The sequence below is a fragment of the Oxyura jamaicensis genome, chromosome 4 (genome assembly GCF_011077185.1).
Source record: "Oxyura jamaicensis isolate SHBP4307 breed ruddy duck chromosome 4, BPBGC_Ojam_1.0, whole genome shotgun sequence".
NCBI classification, from domain to species: Eukaryota; Metazoa; Chordata; class Aves; order Anseriformes; family Anatidae; genus Oxyura; species Oxyura jamaicensis.
The window spans coordinates 75,465,187-75,493,129 of record NC_048896.1 but is presented as its reverse complement, the minus strand read 5'-3'; the positions used below and the strand labels follow the sequence as shown (position 1 = coordinate 75,493,129).

The following is a 27,943-nucleotide window of genomic DNA, read 5'->3' as shown; positions in this document are numbered from 1 at the left end:
TCTTTTCTCTCCCTCTTTTCTCTCCCTCTTTTCTCTCCCTCTTTTCTCTTTTTCTTTTCATTGGTAAATTCACTAATGTATTAAAGGAAAGTCCTGCTAATAATACACTCAGTTTAGGTTCTGTTACAAAGGAGTTGCGTTGACAGGTTTCTACAAAATTATTCTATCTCAGTATTTAAGTGTAAAGATAAATATGCTGCATATTTTAGTTGAAATAAAAAAGTGGAAAAAAAATGTGGATTTCACTGGTATCTGAGAAACAGAGCTGTGCTGCTACCTTAAAAACATAGGTCATGTTAAAGGTTTTACATGCAATTTTTCTCTGCAAGAGGTTAGAGCAACTTCAATGCTGATATCTTTATTCCCTAATATATTTAAGAGTCACATTTTTGAAAAGTATTGAATAAAACTTCTTCAGCAATAATTTGCTATGCACTAAAAGGTACTGTAGTCAATTAATACAAAACTGAATCTCAGAGCAATCTAGTTTGAATTTTGACTTATCACTTATTTAGAATATCTGGAATATGTTGTTATTTTATGGATTTAAATAGTGTGCCTTAATGGAAATGTATTATATCTTTTTTTCTTTTTTTTGCCTTTGAATACAACAAACTGTTTTCATTGTTAAAGGTATCACTTCTATTGAGAAGAAACTAGCTTCTCTTCTTTATAATTTCCTATATACGAAATGCCACATGTAGGAAGCTCTTGAAAGACACAAAAAATAAATTAGGAAACTAGATATGTCATTAATATATTAGGTTATTAGTTTGATAACTCACATGGCAACTATAACTTACGTGTTTCTTACACAATTTCAATTAATGGAGTTTCAAGATTTTGAACTGATGACAACTTTTATGTGATCTCGTTCATTATTCCTTTGGGAATGTCTATTACAGGCTTGCAAAAGATTTTTGAAGTCTATGCCATAAGCTGCTAAACTGCATTGTTTAGCTTTTGTCAATATGGTAGAAATTACAACATCAGTACTTCCATTTAATTCAGCAAGACTATTTGTATGAACAGGGTGAGAAGAATGTAGCAAACTATTTAAAAGCTTTTACTAGACTAACATGTGCAGTGCATTATGGCAGACTATTGAGGATAGTAGCTTGGAAAATAGTGCTTGTATGCTGTCATACAAGAAAATTATTACGTCAAATGGTTTAAATAGCACTCAAAAAAAAAACCAACTAACAATAACAAAAAAAAAGAAAAAACATTCTGAAGAATTGTATATTGATTAGTTACAAATTGAAATCTGAACCTGTTTAAGAAAACATGAAGGTTTATCACTGAAATTCATATTAGTTTTTGTTCTTTGTGATTACAAATACTGTGAAGACAGTAACAGGGAACTTTCCTGTTGTTCTAGAAAACAATTAAGTCTATATAGGATTAGAACATATTTAGTTTTTACAGAAAAAATTATTTTTGTTCTGTTTTTCTCCAGGCTACATCTGACTATCAGTTCAATGTTTACAGAAGTTGTATGTGGACTAGTTCTCTTGCAGGCAGCAAACAGTTTTGTATAACATCACCTTGTTTGGTTCTGCAAGGATTAGTGGAGTAGTCAAAAACAGATGCTAAATTTTATGTATTGATGCCTTTTTCTTGATGAAGTCTTGAAGATATGCAAGATTAAACAAAACAAAAAAAGACAAATAGACTTAACATTTAGTATGTTAGCTGAAAATAAGCTCAGAAGTGTTGGGTTTTTGTTTGTTTGCTTGTTTTAATTGTTTTATCTGTTAAACCTACAGTGAAACTTTGATTGGGCAGTATTGGTTGTTCCATCCCCGCACAAGGCAAGTGAGCAATACTGCTTCTTGTCTTGGATTTTAAAAATATTTAATTATGAGATACTACTGATGATTTTATCTGGTCTGCAACTTCTCAGTGTTGCCAGAAAGGTTAAAAACTTTGTCTTGACTTCTTTGCAATGTGCTATAGATGCATTTAAAAATGTATGAAATTGCTCTGGTCTTCCTTTTAGTTGTCCCAATACTTAAATGGTCCTGTGAGAAAACAGTTGAAGTAACTGATAAGAGCTTTTTGTACCTTTTGTTTGATTATATGATCATATTTATATTAGTTTATATTTTTATTTTTCTTATCCTTTCCTCTCCTATCCTTTTCTTCTCAACAAGGCCCTGGTGGGTAATGATCTTGGTCAGAAAGAGCTGTCAGAAAAAAAAATATATATATATATTGAAAAAACGATGGGTGGAATTTATAACAGCAAGCACATGTCTAAATGACTTTGACCTTCTTTGTTTAGTTCCTATGGCTGACTGAATGTAACTTGAAAAAAAATATTTATCTAAGAGTATTTCCTGCTTAGTAAGAAACTTGAAATTGATTTTAACTTGACACATTTCTTCTCTAAAGTAATATAAAATCTTTGTCTAATAAATGTATACAGAGGCTTTGTGGCCCATCAGGGTACCATGACATTCCAGTGTATTGATTCTGTGGTGTTAAAGGGTGACAGATTTGGTGTTAACGGGCCATCAGAGAATTGGGATTTGAACTGTACACAGTGAGAAGCACTGACTTCCCTGGAACATGATAGGCTTTCTAAAGCAGTGGAATTAACTGTAGTCTTACATAATTCCTCATGTGTAAACTTTAAAGATTTTGTATAATGATGCAGAAATTAAATTAAAATCTTAGCAAAAAAATCATGAAATGAAAAAGAATACTTATTGACCTCTTAGAACCAGAACCATCCTGCAGTTTTTTGTCTGTAAAAAGTCTTGACATCCAGAATTTAAAATTAGCTCTAAAAAGGAATATTTTGCTTTATACATTTTTTTTCTTTCTACAAAGTGTAATCTGTATCCAAGACAAAGATTTTAGCTTTTATCAGTGTAGTTCATTTCAGCATACAGTGTTTGTTTGCATTTCACTTAATGTCTTTTCTCTTTCCTTCATATAGTAGTCAAAAGGCCCATAAGTGTAAAACTGCTCTTGCTTTACAGGGAATCAAGTGATGACAAAAAGAGTATACCAACCAAACCTGCGGACTAGAGAGGGTTAGAAATTTTCTTCCATTTTACTGTTGTTCAAGTGAAGTGTTCTCTTTAGTTTTAATGACCTAAAGTGGTTCCTATTAAAACAGAATTTTGATTATTTTTTGATTGTATTGTGTTGATTATAATTATTGTACAGAAAACAACAACAACAACAACAAGATAAGTCAAAAAAACATGTGCCGATTCTAGCCATCTTTGTAAACTAGTTGTGGGAGTCCCAGATTTATGGATTTAAATGAGACAGAACTCAAATTTCAGATTTTAACATATACTTACTGTTTTGTGTACTTGAATATAAGTCATTCTGCAAAGGAGTATAGAAAGAATTCTATATTATATGTTTTCTCTGTTTTCTAACAACATAAGTATTTTGCTTAAGCAGATTTGCTAGGAAGTGACAGCTCTGAAAAATTGGACACAGTGGCTGGTGGAAGTATTTCAGTTCCAGGCAATCTAAGTAGTGTAGAAGAAGGAAAATGAAATATCACCATATTTTAAAGATGACAGTTTTGTCAAAGATTTCTTTTCAGTCTTCAACTTAAAACAAATCGAGTAAATCAAGTACATCTAAATGTATGCACTCGAAGATACACTGCTTTTTAGTTTAGTTTTGTTTTTTCCCCCTTTTTCTTTAGAAGCACAAAGAAGAACACTGAATTAGTAAATGTAAAACACTCTGTGTGGACCATAATTCTCCTGATTTAATTGTTATCTGCAATCAATTTTGCATCATAACACTCTAAGTACATACCTAAGTAAAGTCTGGTACAACGAGACCAAAACTGACTTTTATATTTTTCACAGTTAGGTTGTTGCTTAGAAATTAGTCTATTTTGTCTTGCATTCAAATTAACTTCAGTAACATCAGTGATATTTTTAGGAATAAAATCAGGACAGTATTTTGGTCAGATCAGGTTTTCTAAACATTTGGCAATATTTCATTTGATCGTTTGTTTTTAATTAGATAACAAGATAGCTGTGCTGATTTTAGGCATGATATCCATGTCTTTAGAAGAATGTTAATAGCTCCTTACCAATTAACATGGTTAAAACGTCCTAATGTAAATCACTGATTTTTTTTTAGAATATATTTTGTAACCATGTTTCTTTATTTCAATATCTGTTCAAAGAAGACAGTTCTGCCTGAAATCAGCAGATATAGAAAGCAGCCAGGAAAATTGAAATAAGGCATATTTTGGTGACATTTAATTTACCCCCTCTCAGTTTCATGGGTTCCTGATGCTGTGGCCCAAGAGCCAGGTGACGTGGCCTCCTTGTTTAAATCTTAAATTTTAACATGCATAGCCAAATAATTTTATTTATTTATTTATTTATTTTTTAAAGACCAACCTTACAAGGAGGAGGGGGAGAGAGCTTATTGAACATAACTCTTCCTACTTGAGCAGATGTAATCACTGATGATAAAATACCTGTTCCTCTTAAAGAGAAGTTCAGTATACCCAGAAAGGTTAATAACTGGGAAATAACTGAGAATTAAAGTTCTGTTTAGGGTGTACCCCACTGAGAGGGTGGTTGGGCACTGGTACAGGATCCCCAGGGAGGTGGTCATATTGCCAAGCCTGCTAGAGTTCAAGAAGCATTTGGACAACACTCTCAGATATATGGTCTGATTTTGGGGTGGTCCTGTGTGGAGCCAGGAGTTGGACTCCATGATCCTTGTGGGTCCTTTCCAGCTCAGACTATTCTATGACTGCATGATCACCAAGTAAAAGCTATCTCACTGTAGAACTCACAGATTGTGCAGATACAGGCAAAGAGAGGCTACTGTTCCTCTCACTATCTTTTTCCTCATGTTCTGCAATGAATCAGTCTTATCTGGTAATCTATTCCAAAGAGATCTTAACTACTTTGTTGTACTAAAACCTGTCATAGATACTTTCCTTCCTTTTAGTCTCCTCTGCATTATCCTGAAATGCATTTGCATTATTTTAAATTCAGCAGTCCCAACCAAAAAATCTGCAACCTTGCTTTTCAAGTTCCTGCGTGATACATAGGAAAGGCTTAAGTATTTTCCTTTCTAAAAAGCAGAGATTTTTCCATGGACCTATACCATATGTGTTTGGTTATAGGGGAGCCAAAAGTTTGATAGCAACCACTCAATATTTTATTTTTCTGACACACAGCATGGAAACTTTAAGGAAAAGAAGGACTCCAAATATCTCTAATTTTCTTGGAGAAACTAAACCATCTCACAACTTTGAAAATAATGAAGAAGCCTGTAACTGAAAAACTTCAACTCTAAAAGTAGCTTCTTTTAACTGCTGAGGAGCTATACTTATTTTCCCCAAATATTTTGTGAATAGACAGCTTTAAGTAGGGTTTTACTGTTGCACTTCTTATATGGAAAGAAGAAGAAATTGTCACCTGCTAAGTGGAAATACTGAGTCATGGAATAACTACACAATAGTTAGTGGTTTCTGTGCATTTCTAGCAAGCTTCTGTCTAGTTTACAAAGCTGGTATTTCTGTATTGTTTGCTTATGGAAGAATGCGATAAAAATGATATTTGGGCAATCCTTTTTAATTCCTTTTATAACACATGTTGGCTGTGTTTCAACATTTCGCTGCATCAGTGTGTGATAGCTAAATACAGAAAGATATATTTAAAAAAAAAATATGATTTTTTCCACAACGTTTTCTGTTTGTGGGTATTCTGACTGCAGAAGAAAGACTCAAATTAGAAGAAAAAAAAAAAAACTATTTAAAAAGTATCAGAAAAAAAAGGTTATTTAATTTTTGAGATGAAATCACCTTAGCACTCTTGCTATTTGAAGAAAAAGAGAAGACTTTCATTTGTAAAATGAATATATTTGAAATAGCAGATCTGCACGATACAAATCTAGAATTGTCATCTATCAAACTAGGTCGTTATACTCCACTTGACAGTCAGGCTAATCATAATTTCATCAGTGTATATGAGTCTTTAGAAACTTATTCTGAAATTAGAAAAAATATTTTTTATTTGTGTTGTCATCTGTCTGTCTGTCCATCCCCACCCCCACACCTCCTGTGCCCATCAAGATATGTGGCAGCAGTTCTAAGCAGTCTTACTAATGAATATTACAACTGATGGTGTGCTGGGTATGAGCAGCTGTGGGAAAGTAGACTATGTGATTTTTCTGTAACTTAAATTGATAAAGTGTTTCCACAATATGCACACACTGCATATTAGATATGATTTAGTATGAAAGAAGTGGAGATAAAATGATTTTTGGTCCTAAAATAATCCTTCTTCTATTTAACTGTAAAAAAAAAAAAATCCTTTTTGATCACAAATGCAGCATTGCCTATTCCCATATTAATTGCCTATTCCCATGTACCAAATCTGCAAAAATACATTTGTGGTGAGGAATATATGAGCAAAAGGATTAGTGTTCACCTAATATCTGTAAGCATGCAAAATATGTTTGGATCAACAGATTGCAGTTCAACGTGAGGTAATTTAGCTGATCTGAGAAATATTTGAATGCAACTTTCATTGCATTCCACTTATCAGTTCCTTTAAGATCTGTGTAGTGTGCAGTGTTATAGTATCATAGCCTCATTTGGACATATGACAGAGTTTCACATATATAACTACTGGAAAGTCTAGATGAATTGTGATCAGTTTAGGCTGAACATAAAAGGATGTCCAGGGAATGAAAGGTCACTTCATTAACTTTTTGTTTTTGTTTCTTTTTTTTTTTCTTTACATCATAATATATAAAAGATAAAAACAACTTTCTCTGTTTCTATTAACAAAAAGTGAATAGAGAAGAAAAAGCAATTATTTGCAGAGTGCAAAATCCTTATGATAGTTAGGCAGACTTTAATTAAACCAATCTACCACACTGTGTTCATAAGACACTATGAAATAAGCTCTTATTTGTTAATACACCATACTGCTCACTGATAAAGGACTTCAAAAGTTGCAACTTATCTAGAAGTATGGAATTTATAATTCTTTGAAAGAGAAGCAATATATACAAAAAAAAAAGTGTTTTGAACTTAGTTTTAAGAAAGTGAACAGTTGACAAGTCAAAAAGTTCTGTGCTGTCAGTATAACAATAGTATTTTGCAAATATATAACATAGTAACTAAGGTTCGCTTTATTCATTATGAGCTTAGCTCATCATTATGATGCTTCTGATGCTAGCATTTTGATGCTAATATAGGAGAGTATTCAGATAAATGTATGAGAATTAAAATATATATATATAAATTTTTAAAGAATTAAGAACTGAGAATTAAAAAACCTTATAAGCCTTTCGACTTCAACTTGGAATTATATGGAAGAGGGATTCAGAAAACCTAATGTCAGTTTTGGTCTACTGAACAACACCTATCTTATATACTTTCATTTTATGAGTCTGTGTTTTACATCCATGCTTTCTGCGATCTGTTCAAATAGTATATTTAGCCTATGCCCATATTAAATGTACAGACTGTTCCTTCTCTGCTAAACACTGGAATTTTCAAATCAGTGATAGCAGTGCTTAACTTCTGGCATATTTTCTTAGTGAACTTTGTCTTGCTTCCTTTTTTAAAAATTATTATTTTTACTATAACATGCACCCCCCCCCCCCCTTTTTCTCCTCTTTGCCTTATATCTTTTTCTCACACTTCTTTCCATAACATTTTTGTTTAGTTTTGGACTCTGTGAGGCTCTACCTTTGGAGCCGTACTGTGCCTTTGGCATAATCCTCTTTGCTGCCTGATTGCTGGAGTTTTATCCACCCAGGAAGCAGGTCTACTGCTGCTCCAGTGGAATTCCTGCTCCACACAGCATTACTGCATTTATTCTCCTCTTCAGTCAAGCTCTTGCTTTCCCCACTGAAGTAAGGGCAAGAGAAACCTCTGAAGCCCTTTGTACCCCAGGTGGGTCCACGTTGAACACGGATTACTGGCCCAGTGTCTCCGAATGGCTGAAGTGTGAAGCCATCTGTGAAGTCTGTTGTACCCATGAGATGAAAAATAATACATCACTTTGCAGAGTAAGCAATAAATGTATCAGCTTGCTATTTCTGCCACATCATAGCAGTCTATTTTAAATGTATCTATAAAGCATTTAATTCCATGAATAATGCTTCTCTCTCTTAAATCATTACTCTAAAAGTCTTCTTTCACCTTGTAGTTCAAATGAAGATCTTAGCAAGCAAAAAATTAAATTGACAGATACCAGTCCATGCAGATTATAAATCAGGCAGTGATTTTAAAAGTTCTTTTTAAAATAAAGAGCAGTTAATACCTTTAAAAATAAAACTGCATTTTATAATACATGTATTTGTTTTTCATCTCAGTTTTTGTATACATTTGACACAGAATTTTTTACCAATTTTTATTTCTTAGTGTAATGACTCTAGGAAATTATAAGTGTAATAGTGTCTGAAGTGAACAAAGGATCAGTAGCAGAGAACACAGACATTTTGCCTTTAGGCAGATTAACTCTGGGACTTGGAAAAGTACATTCCCTGTTCAATATATGTGGTTTATTCTCTTCAACATCTATCTACTCGTTGGTAGTAGGTATAGAGAATAGTTTTAGTGCTACTGACATAGGATAAAATTAGGTAATTAGAGATGGAAAAAACTTCTCATATCTTTGAGATGCAATAACTCTTGTTTAGTTATATTAACCAAAAGATAGCAGGGAAAAAGAAGTTGGGCATTTATTACCTTTAGAGGTAAAATATAATGTAAATGTGATAAAGAAATTAAGTTAATACTTTGTTTTAATTTTAAATACAGTCAATAATGTACTTTAGAGGCAAAAGCTGAAAGCCAATCTGAGATAGAAACAAAACTTGCAGTCTCATGTATGTAATTCAAGGAGCAACAGATAAGCATCATCGAATTCTGAGTGACACAGAAAAAGGCATTCCAGGTCTTCCTGTAAATAAACCTGATAGGGCAAAAAATGCTGTTTTGTTGGAGAATAGCAAATATACTATTTATATTTAAGTAGTGGGGAAGACAAGAATGGATGAAGGTATAAAAATATGACCTCATTTTTTTATTATTATTTTTTTTTAATCAAACAGTAGAGCAGATTCTATATGAAAAATCAAGTTGCTGACATAAAGGGAAAAAAAAAAGAAGATGGGCTAAGATGGAAACTGAAAATGGCTTTACTGAAAGGGGTTCATGTAAGCAAATCTGATATATTCCCTTGAAAAGATAACCAGTTTCCTAGAAAAAGAAGATTTAGTAATCTCATCTCTGTGGACTTCAGCAAGCAGTTCATACTTTGCCACCTGGAAAATTATTTGTTCATCTGAGGAAGATGGGGATTACTAAAGGAATTACAAAATGTGTGAGTTTCACTAAAATAAGGTGACAATGGGTATTGTTGCAAAGGTAATCATTATAAAAAGAGGGAAAGTTCAAGTCAAGCATCAGACTTAAGAATGTTTTTGCTTTATAGTTTCACTTTGGTGCAGAGAATGCAAGTGTAAAAATGAAACATGATAATGAAAGAAATGCAACTGTCATGAGTCTGGGGGAGGATTAGACTATGCTAGCTGAACAACTGGAAAAAGTTTTAGACTGTAGCAATAAAAAAAACAAACAAAAAAACAGCAAGAGCAATACTGTAATTTGTAAATTCAGTTAAGAAGTAATCAGATGGGAATTTGGTGAATAAGTTACAGTGGTTATGAGCACCAATGTGACATAGGCAAATTTGCTACTGCAAAATAAGGCTGCAGCAAGTTGTATGCTGCTCTGAGAGAATATTCCTATCATTCGAGGATGTGTACATGAGACTTTATTTGAAAGATTGTTATATTATTCTGGTCAAACATATTCAGGCAGAATTAAGCTTAGACTCAGAGATTCAGAAAGAACTGTTTCACAACTATGGGATATAGAGTTAGCTGTGCAAGAGATGACTGAAAGGGCTTTGCTCATTCAGACTTAAGGCTCTAAGAGACATGCTGTGGCAGGCTAAAATTGGATGGCAGAAGATGTTGCTATCCTCAAGGCATAAATACTTGAACCTCCTTTGACTCACTGTGTGAACCACTGGCTGGTATATTAGGGTAAACCAAAACTGGAATTGTTTTAGTTTAATACGCCCAGCTGAAGTCTGCAATAGCACACAAGCTCATTCATAGACATACCAAATAACCCTGCCCTGAAGGCTCTAAAGCCCATCAGAGGGGCGGAGCAGATGGATGAAGGTGGTAACTATTCCCGCCAGCTGGTTTTAAGTCACTGCTACATGAGCCTCAGACAGAGCCTTAAGAAAATAACTGGTGAGAAGAGATTTCATTGCTCTTCATAAACATATTGGGAATAAATACTAGCAAAAAATATCGGAGAGCTATGCTGATATAATAGCAATTAATATGCCACATATGTATTTAGGCTAAAAAAAATGAAATAAAAAATATATTTCAACCCTATGGATGTATGAACTGATGTAAAAATATCCTACTAGTTTTGAAGTGGGGTTTCATGGGTTTAGAAAAAGAATTGTATAGTTTTCCTTTTAGTATGTTCCTGTACTCCTAAGAAAAGGAGAAAATGAAAAGAAACAACAACAATAAAAAAGCCTGTGCCAGGCTTTTCTTGGGCTGGTTTCTTACCACTGGATTAAACTATTAGTAGCATTATCTACACCAAGATCAAACTATGTTCTGTAAGCTGTTTAAAGAGCAGCCCAAACCTCTCAGCATGATGTTTGCAGCATCACAAGCATCTAAGGATATCAGTACTTGCTGTTCTGTTTTTCTGTAAGCCTTTTTTTTTTTTTTTTTTTTTTTCCTTGACATGGCAGTATTATCCAGTTTTCAAGAAAGTCCAGACTGCTGGGTTAAGGTAGTAAAATATAACTTAAGTACGTAAGATTTTTATTATTATAGTCCTTCTTGTAAGGTTGTATTAATTTAATTGTTCAATAGGCTAAGATGTCAGAATTTTAATAAATGTATTATGGAAGTAATATGTAAACCATACAGGGGTTTGCATTATTGAGACTTTTAAGGTAGATTAATCCTATGTTACCCTACTCATTGCCTTCAAAAATATTATCAAATTATATTTCTGAGCACTGCCTACTAGAAGTAAGTCAATGCACATAAATTGAAAAGAGAACATTAATATCATTATACTGGCTTGTAATGAAGAAAGTTCTCTGCTCCAGGAATTGCATAGCGTTGTAGTAAACAACATTAAAAATGCAACATTTTTATTATTACAATGTTTGTTCTGGAGTAATTGATATAGTTAATAAATGGGAAATTTTATATTTTAATTTTCATTATTACTGGTAGTAGTAATACAGTAGGTATACTACCAGTAGGTATACTACCAGGTATACTGGTAGTAAGTATATGTTTATGATTGATTTACAACATTTTGTGTTTTTTAGAAGGAATCAATTGTGAAACAGTTAAGCATATGTGATTTTTTAATTTTATTTTATTTCTAAGCTATTGGTTTGTGGGTATGAATGAATTCTTTTCAGGAAAAGGGTATAGACACCAGTCATTCTTCCATCTCTAACCAGCGTCTCTGTGAGTCAAGCAGGCCTCTAGTGCTTACCATGAAGAGCGGTTGATACATCACTCCATATTACAGTTAAGTGTGACTGTGAACAGAACATAGGAAACAATGATCCTAGTATCCTAATGCTAGTAAGTGGTGGAATTCTCCAGAGAAGGCCTAAGTGTTAAAAATGCTTTCCCAGGCCTACTGTTAGCAGGACATCAATAGACCAGAGGTTTTGTAAAGATAATGAATTATATATGTTATTTTATCAACGTTATACTTGCAGTGATGTGTTTTAATGATAATTAGTTTATTTTTCTGTTTTTGATAGAAAGTGGCATATTTAGTTTTGATGGATTTAATTTACCTCTTGCCTAGAATGCAAGGAGTCAGTAGTAGCTACAACGACGTTGCAAAACTAGACCCAACTGATGTGAAGTAGTTAAGGATATGGCCAATTGTGTTTAAGCATAGTTAAATGAGAACAAAGTCATGTTGAACTGTGTACTATATCTAGGTGTCTTATCCTTTTAAGTTGATTTAACTATTTTTTTAAACTTTCATAACCAAGAGTATTAATAGATTTTCTTACATGAAAGTAGGATATATCTATTGAAGAAATTCTGACGGCTAAAAACTATGCATCTCTTTATGATCTTATGTAGCATTCCTTATTAATTTCCTCTTCAGAAAACAAACAAGCAAAAAAAGTTTTTAATCTGTTTGTTTGTATCTTTTGCTGAGTATCTTTTTTACCCTGTATATGGCCTTTAATGATTCAGCAAATACTGTACAAATTCTTCAGCAAATAAAGATTTGTAATGAATATTTACTGGTAAATTTTATTTTGTGCAAGAGTATGAGGATTAGAATTTCAGTCCAAATTTGTATTCCTCATCCAACACATATATTCTAAGGAAATATACTAAATATATTTCCTGTAGTTCCCCATATCCTGTTTTGCTTTCTGTCACAAACTGAAAATGAAGCTGTGTGTAAAAGAAGTTTAAAAATAGGTTAGAAACATCTTGTGAAATGTAACAGGAAATCTATCAAGATATATTTTTATCTGCTGTAGTGGGCAAAACCGAGCATGTTGTGTCTTTCAGCTTCATTTAAGACACATTGAATGTTGCAGAAACTTGTAATGTCTCACAGTTTTAGTAATACACACACATCGATCAGATCAATATATAATATGTACTGCAATCATAACATATTTACAGACTCATTCAATGCTAAGTGAACAACATGCGTGACAAAAGAATTTAATGACAAAAGTTGCTTGCAGAAGTTAATCATTCTAAGTTTGTAGCAGTATGTTATGGCTGTAAACCATATGCTCTATACTCTTACTGTAAAAGTGTGGCCTCCCACTTGTTTGATAAAAAAAAAATTACATGTAATAGCAAATACATATCACTAATACTAAAATTTCACTTCAGAATAGAAATGAATATGCAAAGAAAAAAAAAGAAACAGATATAAATACCACAGAATAAATTTGGGTTGGTTGTTAGAGTAATTTTCAAATATTGTAGCAATGAATTTCTGGAACAGATTTCCCACTGAAATATTCATACAAGAAAATTGTAACCCATCAAGGAAATACATGAGATTATGTCTATGATAAACAGAAACTGGATGGTGAATTTAAGAAGAAGATTCCAGACATGTATTTCTGTATTATGCACTGGATTAGTGAAGCTCCCTGCTTATGAAAACTGAAGTAGGGACTTTCAAGTCTTCATTTAACTCATTTTAGTATATGTGCATTTCCACACTGGAAAATGGGAACAGGAAAGAAACAGTAGTATCAGTTTCTGGGAAATTAGCAAGATTCTTCAGCTGCAATAGAAAAGTGAGGAAAACAGCAGCTAGCAGCTCATTTAACAGAAATTTGGAGAAGGGAAAAAAAAAAAAAAAAAAAGTATCTTCTTATTTTTCTATCAGTCATTAGAATAGCAGGATGAATTTGTCTATGGATGCAACTATATCAATGATATAGAGCACAGGAAGGGTTTTTTATAGCTGTGAATTTTCCTTGTGTCTATATTTGGAGTCCTGCTGTTCATATTTTAGTGCACCACTGAGCCTTTTGAAGCAGGTTCCTTCCAGCATTGTTGTCAGGGTGTCAGGTGGTTCGTAGCACTTGCCATGCAGTAGCTAGATCCTCTGTCAATTTGATCTCTTTGCTTGCATAATGTATGCCTAGGATTGGCAAATGGTACAGACTTAATTGCTGATAAAGATGCAATGTAAAGACAAACAGCAAATCCCACTGTCATCCTTCTTTTTTGTACCAGATCAGCAGGTAATATAAATATACACACTGAGACCTCCATGATCATTTGAATTTGTGAGGACATAGTGTATTGCATTTTTTGATTAAAAAAAAAAAAAAAAAAAAAGATTAATCACTTGGTCTACTATGTGTCAGATAATTTACTGTTTACTGAATGCTGTGTTTTTACTTTTCTGTCTTTCCTCTTGCACTGATTTATGACTTGACTGATTATTTGACAAATACCATGAATATCTCTCCTAGAAGAGACCTCTGCTTATAGAAGGGAATATTACATTTATGAACCTTTTCAGCGTCAGAAATATCTTACGAATGCTCCCAGTTTGTGTTTTCAGCTTGGAGAAGGCTATTTAAAATGTTAGTAGATCTCTTTTGATTACATACTTGACAAGTTTACCATTCCAGTGAATTTATTCTCCTTAAAGTTAGCTAAATTTATTTTTCATATGAATTTGAATAACTGTTGAGGTTAGCAACTTTGAAGTACTCAGCGTTCGTAAAGGATAGATAGGTAGATCAATTGATTGATAGATAGGTAGATGCATTACCTACATTTCTATAAAGTTTGTATGGTTTTCCTATCATTTTTGATGTTTAGGCAAGCTAAGATAAAGAGAGAGAAACAGATTTGCATATAATTGGATTGATGATGATGAAGAATTTTACTGAGGCGTATATATATTCCTTCAGCAACCAAAGCAGAATGTTTTGCTTACTTGTCCCAGATGGCTTCCTGTAAGAAGATCATATTTAGGTTGGGGAACAGACGTTACTTATTTGAGGACATTTGGGAGTCTTTTATGGATTATGTTCATAGAGCAAAAGCTGCTTTGCAGAGATCCTTGACATTGCTTTTCTACACTTGTGTAAATTGGTTTTAACTTTGTGTGTGTAATAGATTAGAAGTGATTCATTAAAATGTTTGAAAATAAGGAACTAGTAGTGAGTGATATGAAATGAATATAAATTCATAATACAAAAATACTAGAAATGCTGAAAAGACTATCCGTTGAATGCCAACGAAATGTGTTACGTAACTAACACACATCAGGTTAGTGGTTTTGTGTGGATGACTTGTTTCTGAGTGATAATTTAAGAGCTATTTTAGAAGAATATATTGGACAGAAACCTCACTCTTTATCATTAGATGTGTATTTTATGTGTCATTTACTTCATAAACTTATTGATCACAGTAGTTCAAAGAAAATGTGTATTCAATTAGTTCTCCATTTTCTTTATGTCCACCTTGTAGCATAATAATTTATATCTGGCATTTTGATTAACTTGCATTTTCACAGAGTTATCATTATATATTGTATACTGCCCTCTAAATCTTGCTCCCTTACTCCTTTCTTTTTCCTGTGCTGGGAAGGGGAGTGAGGGATGGGGTAGAAGATATGGTGCCTATTTGTTTTCTTATAAAATTCCTGTTCTTTTTTTTTCAACTAACTAATACTGTTAGTGACTTAGTGCACTATTTATCCAATCACTTCATGGAGAAGAGTTATGTTTGGCACTTATATTATTCTAAACACTTAAATTGTTTTACTCTGTTCACAGTAACTAGAAGGAAGAAAGGAAGAAGGAATGAATCTTCACTCAGTTTCTTTATTCTGTGATCAAAAACCAACTATATATAATGCTATTCTCATTGTTTTCAATGCCAAATAGTTAATTTATGGAATATATAATATATGTATATATATTGGACATAAAAGAGGGAAGAGGAATCTTTTTACTCACTTATAGGATCCATGATACAGGATTACGTTACCTAAACCCTACTCACATCCTCATAAGCAGACACATATTTTTGTATTTTTTGTAGGTGGATACAATGCAGACTACGCAGCACCCTGGCCACATTGAGGAATCATGTAAAATGAATGTATGTGCTCGTAAGTGAATTATTTATGAAATGATACTCCAACACTATGTTGGAATGTTGGATCACCTAATACATGAACTCTCTTTACTCTCGTATTAAGAAATTGATTCCCAGGGGGCAGGGTTACTGCAAAACTAAGTGGACCTTGAAAGCAAAGCTATCTAATAAATAAATAAATAAATAAGCACATAATGAATCATGAATAAATAAATAAATAAATGAACAAACCACCAAAACTGAAAACAAGAGATTCAGATTATATTTTGGACACACAAAGGCATTAAGCAGAGTCAAGAATACAAACCAGACATACAAACAGTATGTGACAAAGGTTTGGTAAGTAGAAATGATTGTAAGTGGAGGCACAGGATCAAATATCATATAATTTAGGAGTATGAATAGGCTGAAAAAAAATAATAATAAAAAAAAAAAATCACAATTTGCTGCTTTCTTCCATCTTTGAAAAGGACTGAAATTTGATTAGATGATTGTTTCCATTAGTAACTGGGAGATGAGTGTAAACAAGATTGAATTCTGAATATTTGAATGAAGTATTTGTGAGTAGTTGAAAAAAAATAACAACACTGATGATATGCTAGATAAAGAAATAAAATATTTTATACCTCAGAACTGGATTTCTGGAAAACCAGATAATGTTTTATCATTTAAAATCTTTGTACTACTTGGGAACAGAGTGAGGGAGAGAAATTAGGGGAAAGGTTCATGGATCCTTCAGATTTTGCTGAAAATACATCTCTACAAGGAAACTGAGGTAGATGCAGAGAAGAAACCAAACTAAATGATTCTACCAGTGAATAGGGAAATCACCAGTCACCTGAATGTGTATACATATGCATACTGTTTGGTTGTTAAACACAAGTTAATGCTCTTGGCTAGAGAATTCTAGACTAGAATTGTGCCAAGGATTGTACAATTGCTAATATCAAAACCACATGTAGGGAAAACCTCTTCAGCTCTGTAGTCACTGTTAAGCTCTTTAGATCATGTAAGGAAAAAGGCTGTGGTTCCAACTCCAATTTAATTTATACATATATGATTTTTTATATTTACTATATATATATTTGGATGTATATATATATTTGGATCGCTGCATATTATATCAAATTATGATTTAGAGAAAGGAAAGGCTGAATATTTTCTCTTCAATAACTGCTGCATTCTTCTTCATCATAAGAGCAAAAGAGAGTATTTGAAGTACTAACATTTTTTCAGCAAGTTTTTTTTTTTTTTTCTTATGAATAAAATGTAACTTCAGCTATTCAAATTTCTGGCATACATATCCTTCCTGTGTGAGGAAACTGTATTATATTTGTAACTAAACAGTGTATTATCACTTGCCTTCCTTCTTGATATGGCTCTTCAACTCTATGAATGACAGTGCTGAAAAACAACTTTTTCTCTCCTGCTTGTTACGTATTTATGTCTGAATTAGCTCACTCTTTGTCTTTAACCCTTCAAAACAGGCAATCTGCTACTTTTTCTTTCCACTTGGGGTAATTAGTTCCAAGTGGAAGACTTTATTATAAAAAGAAAGAGGCTTCGACCTCTTTTTTGTACTGAGAAATATTATCAAACTTCTAAGTCTGCATACTGCTACTATATTGACTTTGTTTTCTGTGATCAAAATCAAAGAACAAAATTAATTAAAAAATATCAATTATTTTATTTTTGAATTCATTCAGTTTTTCTCTATGTACTTTGATTATTTAACCTTGATTGCTAGTCTGGAACTCAGTGATAGGAAATAAACATTGTGACTTTTAGTAATATTGCATAAAAGAATCCCATGGACACAAATAAAATACAAGAGAAAAAACAAAACATACAGGAATGAGAAGGAAAAAGATATAAGATGAAAACAAGAAAAGCATCATCCTCAGTTGGAATGCATTGTTCAGGAATATCAAAGAATCTATAAAAATTAGCACCAACAGTTTTGTCCAAAAGTTCAGCACATAGATTGTTTTCTTTGCATTTTCTAGTCCTTTTCTTTATTTCAATAGATCATATTTTTGTGAGTTCAGAGCAGTTGTAAAGGTCAACTAAATATGAAAAAAAGGACAAAAAGTATTTAACATGTAACATTTCACAGAAATAAATGCATTAGGTATGCAAATATATTTGTGAAATGCTAACCTTTTTTCTTAATATAGACATTACATTAGTACAGGAAAAAAGAGTTTAAGCTGGGAAGTGTGAAGAAAAATGTTGACGTGTGGTCAGATTCTTATCTCAGATACAGCAACTCTATATTTCAATTTTTTTTTTTCTGCAACCATGAATGAAATCAAAATTGTGTGTTCTGTGTTCATTGCAATTTAATTCTTCTATATTTAATTTTCTGGTCAAAGCAATTACCAGCAGAGGATCCTTGAAAAATATTGTGCCACTACTGTAATTTTCAGATTTCATGGAGTTTAGCAGCCAAGCAATTTGTATGGAATAAAAGCACTTTTATATTGCCTCCTGCTACAACACCAATGGGGAAAGGTCAGCAAAACAGTAGGAGACCAGATGAAGGATTTTTTCTTCTGTGACATAAACTTGCAAGGCGCTGGGAGTTTCAAAATTACAAGTGGTGATATTGCTTTTTTCATCTGTTTCTTTCCTCTATGCCTCCTACAGCTGCTTCATTGTTGGGCAATATCTTTTTTTTTTCTGTCAGAATGAGGGAGCAAAAGCTTTTTTGTGACAAGTGGCATTCTGCTTTTTGTTTGTCATTGTCCCGCATGGATGAGGAAGAAAACCACATCCATAATGTCTCATTTTCCTACTTTCTGTCTACTCATTTGCCTTACTCATACAAACAGGTCAGATAAACTCATTGAGACTGCCTGTATGAGTATATACAACTTTTCTGTTAGTGTCAGATGACCTTCATATTTGTTTTCTACAAGGCAAAGAACAAGAAATGTCAGTAGCAAATTGTTAGGAAAGATGTGATATGCAATTGTTGTAACTATTTAAAATGCAAATTAGCTAAATTATTAGTAGGAATGATATAGGAATGTCAACCAATGAGAAACTGAGCTATGTGGAACAGCTCTTCTGTTCCTAATGGCTGTGCTTCTCAGGACTGTGCTGTCACAGGTTGTGAAGGTGCTCTCACTGATGCCAATGGCAAATCTAAATGTATCTGGAGAATTAGGTATGGTTTCTTCAGCAGTGCTCAACTTGCTAATCTATCCATCAAACCTAAAGTAAAGGATAAAACTAGGCAAACTTTGGCCACCCAGACTACTTTTTCTAAGATTGAGCAATATAATTTAATTTAAATAAATTGTTTTTGTGAAGGTTTATTAAACAGCTTAAAATCTTCTCTTGAGATTTCTCAGGCTTATTAAAAACCTCTGTCCCTGCTCTTCCTGCAAGCTTCATTTAGGCACACAGGCATGGATTTAACCACTCACCATTAAAAAAAAATCTGGTGTGATAATCCATAATTTAGCCCATTACTCATTTTACTGTTTGAGGATCATTAGGTTGACTGAATTTTGCTGAGCTAGTTAAAATACAGCTTTTTATTCTCAAATGCAGGAGCCACATTTAAATTTCCAATGGATACTTATTATGCATACTTTCAAACTCAAGATTATCTCCCTCTGCATTGGGGTAAAAAAATAATCTGTTGTGCTTGCAGACATTCTATTTGACTTCTGACATTACATTTAGGGCACACTTTAATTATGTGAGAAACTGTTCCAGCTGTTCTGTACTGTTCTCAATATTTTACAAGAATGCACATTAAGGCTGTAATACTTGATGAATGCCACAACTCTTTTTAACACTATGAACATGCCTACAGAGTTTCACCGTTTAAAATTAAACTATTTGTTTTAGTTAGAATGTATCTGAGAATAACAAGAAACCACAATCAAATTACTGTTCTTCATCATACCCCAATGAATTATTTCATTAGTGAGTTTTCACAGAATCACAGAATTGTAGGGGTTGGAAGGGACCTCGAAAGATCATCAGGTCGAACCCCCCCTGCCAAAGCAGGTTCCTCAGAGCAGGCTGCCCAGGTAGGCGTCCAGGCGGGCCTTGAATATCTCCAGAGGAGACTCCACAACCTCCCTGGGCAGCCTGTTCCAGTGCTCCGTCACCCTCACCATAAATAAGTTCTTTCGCATGTCGGTGCAGAACTTCCTGTGTTCTATCTTGCGGCCATTGCCCCTTGTCCTATCCTTACAAACCACTGAAAAGAGGTTGGCTACATCCTTCTGTCTCCCACCCGTCAGATATTTATAGACATTGATAAGATCCCCTCTCAGTCTCCTCTTCTCCAGGCTGAACAGACCCAAGTCCCTCAGCCTGGCCTCATAGGAAAGATGCTCCAGGCCCCGTATCATCTTTGTGGCCCTCCACTGCACTCTTTCCAGGAGATCCCTGTCTTTTTTGTACCGGGGAGCCCAGAACTGGACACAGTACTCCAGGTGAGGCCTGACCAGGGCAGAGTAGAGGGGGAGGATCACCTCCCTTGACCTGCTGGCCACGCTGCTTTTAATGCACGCCAGGATCCCATTGGCCCTCTTGGCCACGAGGGCACACTGCTGGCTCGGGTCATTTCCTTTGATCTGTAGTTCCTAGAAGTGGCATGAGAGCTATCTATCACTGGAAAGCAGTTTGTCACCCTTTCTGAGGGAGTTATGATGCTAATGGGGGGAAAAAGTTCAACATGTCCTCGAGCATTTACAACAGAACCATTGGCAGTCTTCAGTGGTGTAATTCAAGGAAGGAATTCATGTTTTCAAATCTAGTTCAAAATTAATTTTCTTCCAAATCAGATTACTTTTCACATTTAAGCCTCAATTTAGCCCAGTAACACCATTTTGAATAGCAAGTGCCAACCTAGCTGGTTTACAAAAGATTTGTACTACTTACTATTTATACATATTAATATTGTATTTATTTATATATTATCTTTGAGAAAGCTAGTATTGGAAGTGTGATGGAGAAAAATGTTCTGAAGGATTTCAGTAAACCTAATTATTCTCTGTAGCCTAACAGGCTTTATCAGGCCTAATTATCTGTTTGTGTTGCATTTTGCAGAGTTCTTATTCAGAAAGTAACAGGACTTTAAGTTTGCTTTTGACACAGAATAACCTTTCTTTAAACTGTGAAACTGTACACAGACAGTTGTTTCTGGAAAAAGAATCATGTCTTGAATATTGTTCAGAGCAATTTTGTTTTAGCAAATACAAGCAAAATGGTGTTACAAAGACCAAGGAATCCCAGAAGAGTATGTGGGTGTAGTTCTACGTCATAAATGCCCATCTGCTTTTCATTTTTTCCTGCTAGAAGAATGACAATTTGCTTCTGTTCACTAGTGTATTGTGAGCATGGTAGAGGTACTCCCTATAGGGAGCTAACTCTAACCTGACTTGTCCTGATCTCAGCTTCCACCTCTAAGTTAGCATATAACCAGGCTTACACATGCATAAATTTTAATGGGTGGATATGATTATTACAAAGGTTGGTGTCTCATCTAAGCTAGCTATGTAGGTTAAAAATCGAAAGATTTCATGCTGTGAAATAAGTGTCTCTGGAAATCTGTTCATGTCAGCCTGGGTTGATTTGGGAATATTTAAGATGAAACCCCTTCTGGAGTCTCTCTCTGAGAGCCTTTGATCTCAGAGGATCTTTACATGTGTTTCAATTCAAAACATTTCTGCACTTAAGTGTAACATCAGTTAGCATTGGACAAGTGTAAGTAGAGATTTCTCATCTCACTTTGTTTGCTTTAGCATACATCTAAACAGAACAGAAGAGAATATAGTTCATACATTTGATTTCACTAACCTCACAATGCCATTTTTATGGAGATGGAGGAAGCTAGGCTTGTATTAGATGTTGAAGGGCTAGAAACCCGGAGATTTGGTCTCCATTACTAGGTCTGCCACTGTTAACTACCTTGTAAGGATTACACCTGTGAAAACAGTAAAAAATTTTTATTATCTTAATAGAGAAAATAGTTTGATCCTTTTTTGTTTTGTCATCTCTTTATAAGGTATGGTGATGAGATGTGTACATATGTCTATAAAGAGTGGTATGATACTGTCAAAATACTTTAATGTCCTCTGTTTCACTGCAGTTGGAAGAACTGTTTTTCAGAGCAAATCCTTTTTTGCTTAATATCTATAAAATGCCTCATGGCCAAACTGTTTGAAACAGATATTAATTTTCATCATTATGCATATGGGACAGTTCTGTATGTATACATTTCAGTGTGCTTTCGTCAAAGAATGGTCTAGATTTATCCATGCTGCATTTAAGAAAAAAATATTTTATAGGTTACCGCTTTTCTAAAGTAGGAAAGAAACTGAAACTTGCTATTTTTTGTTAGTTTCAGATACAGATAGCATCTATGTTTTTATTTGAGTATTTCATGACTGAGAAGTGTGAATTTGTTGACATTGTTGACATTGGGTAAAGACTTTCCACAAACTGGAAAAAAAGGCATAGTATGGAAGTAACCGATACAACAGTATTGTGGAACTGTTGATTATATACTCAGTGCTGGCAATGACACATATACATAAAACAGATATAACAACCATTTGGGCCCCATGTTGGACACCAGAAGGCCTGTGGTGGTTTAACCCAGCAGGCAATTAAGCACCACACAGCTATTTGCTCACTACCCCTCAGTGGGATGATAAAAAAAAAAAAAAAAAAAAAAAAAAGTAAATGTGAAAGAAAAAGTAAATGTGAAAGAACTCATGAGTTGTGATAAGGACACTTTATTAAGAAAAGGAAGAAAAGAAGAAAAAAGAAGAGGGAAAAAAAAAAAAAAAAAAGGATGCACAACACAATTGCTCATAACCCAACGACCAATGCCCAGCCAGTCCCTGAGATATGTCAGCTCCCATCCCAGCCAATGTCTCACAGTTTTCTTGTTCAGCATGATGCCATGTGGTATGGAATACCCTTTGTCCAGTTTGGGTCAGCTGTCCTGGCTGTGCCCCCTCCTAATGCCTTGTGCACCCCCAGCCTCCTCCCTGGCAGGGTGGTAGGAGAAACTGCAAAGTCCTTGACTTATTGTAAGCACTGCTCAACAACAATTAAAGCATTGGTGTGTTCTCAGCATTATTTTCCTCCTAAATCCAAAACATGGCACCATACCAGCTACTAGGAAGAAAATTAATTCCATCCCTGTTGAAAACAGGACAGTGCTCTTTGTCCTGAGGAGCCTGTAAGAAGGAAACTATATGAGCTGTGAGAGATGCAGTGTTTTTTTCTTGGTTCACCTTCATCCTGCCTCCAAGCCTCATTTTGAAATGTTCCCTGTGGAGGGCATTAGAAAATTGTGAATTAAAGCTGAAGGGAGTCTGAAAGAAGCAGCTATAGATAGTGTTGTGGAATAAAAAGCATATATTTCCAGGTGCAGTTAGTCGGGTATTTCCTATGCAGAATTAAGCATTTGTACTGTAGAGTGGACAATTAAAGGAGAATGCAAATAATACAGTTGCATGTGTGTAAAAACTGATGTCGTGTTGTGACGTCGTGCTGTGCTCACCTTGTGTTTCACATGTTTAAAAGTATGTGAAGTTGGTCTGAGCATCTTGTAATGATAAGGAGTTGATAATTGCTGGTTACCCGTGGAGTTCAATTTGTTGTCTTTCAGAGGTGATCCATTTGGATATTTTTGTAAATCTGAGCATAGCTCTTGAGCAAAGCTAGTGCCTGGATTATGCTCAGATATCAGAGCATTCCCAGAGAACTTGGAGTGTGTGTAGGGAGCTACAAACAATGCACTCTCTTGGAGCAGGCTCTAGTTTTCTTTTATTTTTCTAATGCTGAAGGTATCAGTTTCTGGACTTAATATGAAAATTAAAAATGGTAAAAACATTCTAAATAAAATTCTAATCAATTGTGTTTAAAATTTTAATCTCTCATTATAAAGTAGATTTGGTTTCTAAATATGGCATTAGATTTTCAAATATAAAACAGTTTCATTTGGTATTATGCTGTGGAGCACTTCCATGCAGCCTTCTATACTTTGCTTTGAATCATTCTCACTGAAATTAGAACCGTCAGTGAACAGCACCACATGGATTTTGATTTCACTCAAAAAGTGACTTCTAGTGGAATGGCTCTTGACAAATGTATGCTGTTTTTATACATGTTGTTAGTGTGATTTTTATATTTTACCTGAGTCTTTTGGCTTATTGCCATCTACTCAGGGAAAAAAAAAACAAACAACAGCTTTCCAAAAATAGGGTTTACACTATGGGAAGTCAGACAGCAATGTCAGGACCTCCGCTTTACAGAATTTATTACTGTAAGTGATGCAAGAAAATGATACATTAACAAGGCTTAGAAGAAGATGGAAGATTTTTGAAATGCCATTTAGTCTATTAACTAGAATTCCCTTGATATTTACGTTTTAAGATTTCTACATATATATAATACATGCATACTTATTTCCATCCAATTGCCTATTTCAGCAAAGATTGCATTTATAGCATGAGCTACCCTCATTTCAAATGAATAGCTTATAAAATACAGTTTACCACATAGAGCTGGGAAGTAGAAATCAGAGATCTTTCATTGTAGTATTTTTGGTGACACTGACCTGCTTTTGTGGGGTGGAAGAACTCACTTTAGCTTTCTGTGCCTTGACTGTCTCGTGTATTAAACGGATATAAAACATCTTTCATCACAGGGTATGATGAGGATTGCTTAAATGAGTATAATAATAATTTGTGACTTACAATGGGAATTTGCTGATTGGTGCCTTGATATTAAATAATTGTGGGAAGTTTCCATCTAAACATGTGCAGTGCCTTTATACATTAAAACTAAAAAAACAAACAATAATCTTAAGCTCTGGTATAATGATTTCAGTTTTGCCACTTTTAGAATACTGATTTTTTTTTTTCCATTGCTATAATTAAAAAAGGGCAGAGAATTGTCCTAAAACTGCAACCATTTAGTTTCTGTCTAAGGCATTAGAAATATAGTAAAACCTTCCTCTTATAATGCTCTTGGTACAGACTCTGGTGAGTCTCTGATATTCTGGCCATGCTGAAGTGCATCAAGAGACAATTACAGCCGTTATAGTGCATGTAGGAATAGGGCTGAATTTTCAGAAATACTTGCTATAACTTACTCCAGTGATTAACTCTTTCTAAATTATGACCCTTAAGTGTCAGTACTAGACAGATGTACAGATGGTTATCTACATCTTGCAATAACCAGTGTGAATTCAGCCAGGTAGCAGGTGGGAAGGTTCTGGACATCTGTGTCATCTCTCTAGCTCGTGCATATGTCTCTCAGGGCCTGTACAGCTGCAGTGGCTGCTTCCCTACATGCCATAACCAGGAAAGAAACGGCAATTGGAATGTGAGTCCCCAGGCATGGATATCAGTGGCTAGCACCTGATATTGAATTCCTAACTCACTGTGTATATTGCATGTTTTCTGCACATTATCAGACCTTTCCTTTGTACACGTATCAAACACAGTGTATACTTCCAAATTTTCATTATAACTCTTTGCAACACTGCATTCTATTTTAGGATAGAATACAAGTACCACATTTTTATTTTTTTTCCTACAGGAAACTATTGTTTCCTACTACCAGAAGTATATATATATATAAAAAGATCAGTTGATCAATTTATCGCTAGATCTTTTGATACTCTATTTTAAAATCAAATGAAATTCTGTTGAAGAGATTTGTAATTTGTATAGCTGGGATGGTTGCCAGTCATGCTTCCCTCATCTATTTTCTTATTCAAATTAATGCTGGTAAGCTTGAAATATTGTAAGTAGCTTTAGCCTCTCTGTAATCTACTTTTAATAGGAGGAGTGAAATACAGTCCATATGGTAACCTGGATGATCTCTGTCTTGAATTATTTCTGGGATAAAATCAAATACATACCAGAGTTTGGGTTACATATCCAATCTCAAAATATTTTATTAAAAAATAAAATCTCCTTTAAATACTCTGTGTCTAAGGCCATCTGTTGATTTCATAAATCCTATAGATAGCATCAGTTCATGTGCTAGATAAATCTCTTCTATGCTAGCCTACCATGGAGGTTAAAACATCAGAAGTGGCAGTCACAAGATGGGCATGGAGGGCTTTGTTTCAGGGTTTGAGTCAGGCCCACTTCTGACTCGAGAGTAAAAGAAAACGGTGTCTCAGTTATTTCAGGGGGTTTTGGATCAGGTTTCAGTGTGGTAAACTGACAAATTGTCAGATACTAAGTATGACTAGAAGTGGATAAACAGTACGATTCCTTATTATTTTTTTACATAATAGTATTAACTTGTAATAGGATAATAGCCCGTATTCTATATTTTTATTAATTGATATGCTGCTACTGATTAAAAGAGTAGATAACTTCACAGAGAGGAAAAAAAAAAAAAAAGTGACCTTATTTTTTTGCAGACTATTCATTTAAATCTCTAGGGGTCTCAGACTGGTGTTTGAAACAATAGTTTCACGTTCCTGTTTCTGAACTAGTCATTTAGAAGAATGCACATTAGAGCAACCATAATTTTGATTCCCCCTTTATAATTACTGATCCAGTTCTGTATTACAATGTCAAGAGACTACTGTAGCTGCTTAAAAAGAAACCTGGCTTCAGCAATGAAAAAGCCTTCATTAAAGCTAACAGCAAGCATACATATCTGAAAATGTTATCACCAGGGTTGTGAGGGGTGGAGGGGGGGGGCTTATAAAACAGGGTGTTCCAATCAAGCTATGTGCAGTCTGCAGTGATATAGAGAAGGACTTTGATTGTCAGAAGGTGCTGTGTGTTATTAGGTTGACTGCACATTTCAATGGTGATATGAAGTGGTGTGAAAACATTGATTCTTAGTATATATAAAACTTAGCCATTTATTTGGTTCTTTGTAGACTACAGGCAGTTGAATGTACAAGAAGAGATTATATTTACTTAAACTGTTTCATTAAAGTTGGTGGATTTCCCAAAGATATCTCTACCTGTCACTAAGAGCTGTTGATGTGGCTATTTTCTATTATGGTATAACAGTAACATCACTTTTCTTAGAGTAATATGAGAGACTTGGGTAGCATAATGGACTTCCAACGCCTTTCAAAAACACCATTTTTTTCTGCTAATTTTGTATTAAATAAGTACCAGCCTGTATTTGTGGGTTAATATATGCATACCATTTGGAACATACTTAGTGACATTATGTAATTCACAGATGTTTTATTATTCATAGTACTGTGCATTCAAAGCCCTCTGTAGTCACTGTTGTGCAAAATCTAATGAGGGAATTTTGTGTGTCTTTTGCTGGCCTTTTAGACTTGTCAAACTCTCATTCAGTCAATTCAAATGACAAACAGGGGGTTATGGTGCCCTTTTCTGATTATTTTGTTATATGATTGATGGAGTGGAAAGGAGTAAAAATATTGATTTCTCTTGATTTGTGTATGTATATTTCCTCCTTTGGAAATACAAGGGAAGACATTAAAAAAAAAGATGTTATCTCTTCACTGTATTTGAATTGTGCTGTGGGGATAAATCATGGTTAGTAGAAGTATTAGATAAGAATTTTATGCACACTTTTCCCAGGCTTAAATGAAATCTCACTCTTATAAACAGAAGTGCAGCAAAACAAAATGAGAAGCTCCTCTGTTGCTGTTGTTGTTGTTTTAAATCATATTAGAAATGCTTTCTCCAGCTGGTTTACCAATTCACTCTCCTTGATTTCATCATCTGATCAACACCAGACCACTAGCTGATGAAAGCCAGTGTTATTGATTACAGCAGCATTCATCATTTTCTATTAATATATATATATTAAAAACAAAACAAAATAAAACAAACAAAAAAAACGATCTCTTAGTGCTGTAGCTCTACTGAGGAAATTGTAAATCATGGGAATGAAATGATGTCTGAAAATCCTCACTGGAATCAGAATTTTAATTTAGAATTTTATTACCAATTTTTCCTGATTAAAACCTCTGTTCTTTGTTGTTTTCTTACTAATCATTCATTTTCTCTGTGACTATTGCATTCTTCATCCCACATTTCTCATCCAGTTTCTTATCTCCATCCAAGAATGGCTGGACTTTTTGGACTGTTGAGCCATAAACTTTCTGATGTCTTCTATCACCATATTCATCATTAATTGCTTGCATGTTATCATTTTAATTATTGCCATGAAATATAGTAATTAACTGGGTAAATAGTTGATTCACACTGTA

The 27,943-nt window shown here is 34.1% G+C and overlaps 1 protein-coding gene across 1 annotated transcript in view; it reads left to right on the top strand.

The window, feature by feature from the left end:
* The window catches only part of PCDH7 (protocadherin 7), a 283,345-nt gene that overhangs the window by 40,311 nt on the left and 215,091 nt on the right, over positions 1-27,943 (top strand). The window contains 1 exon segment of the mRNA XM_035324967.1: positions 15,670-15,729. Coding sequence (XP_035180858.1) covers positions 15,670-15,729 — 60 coding nt within the window.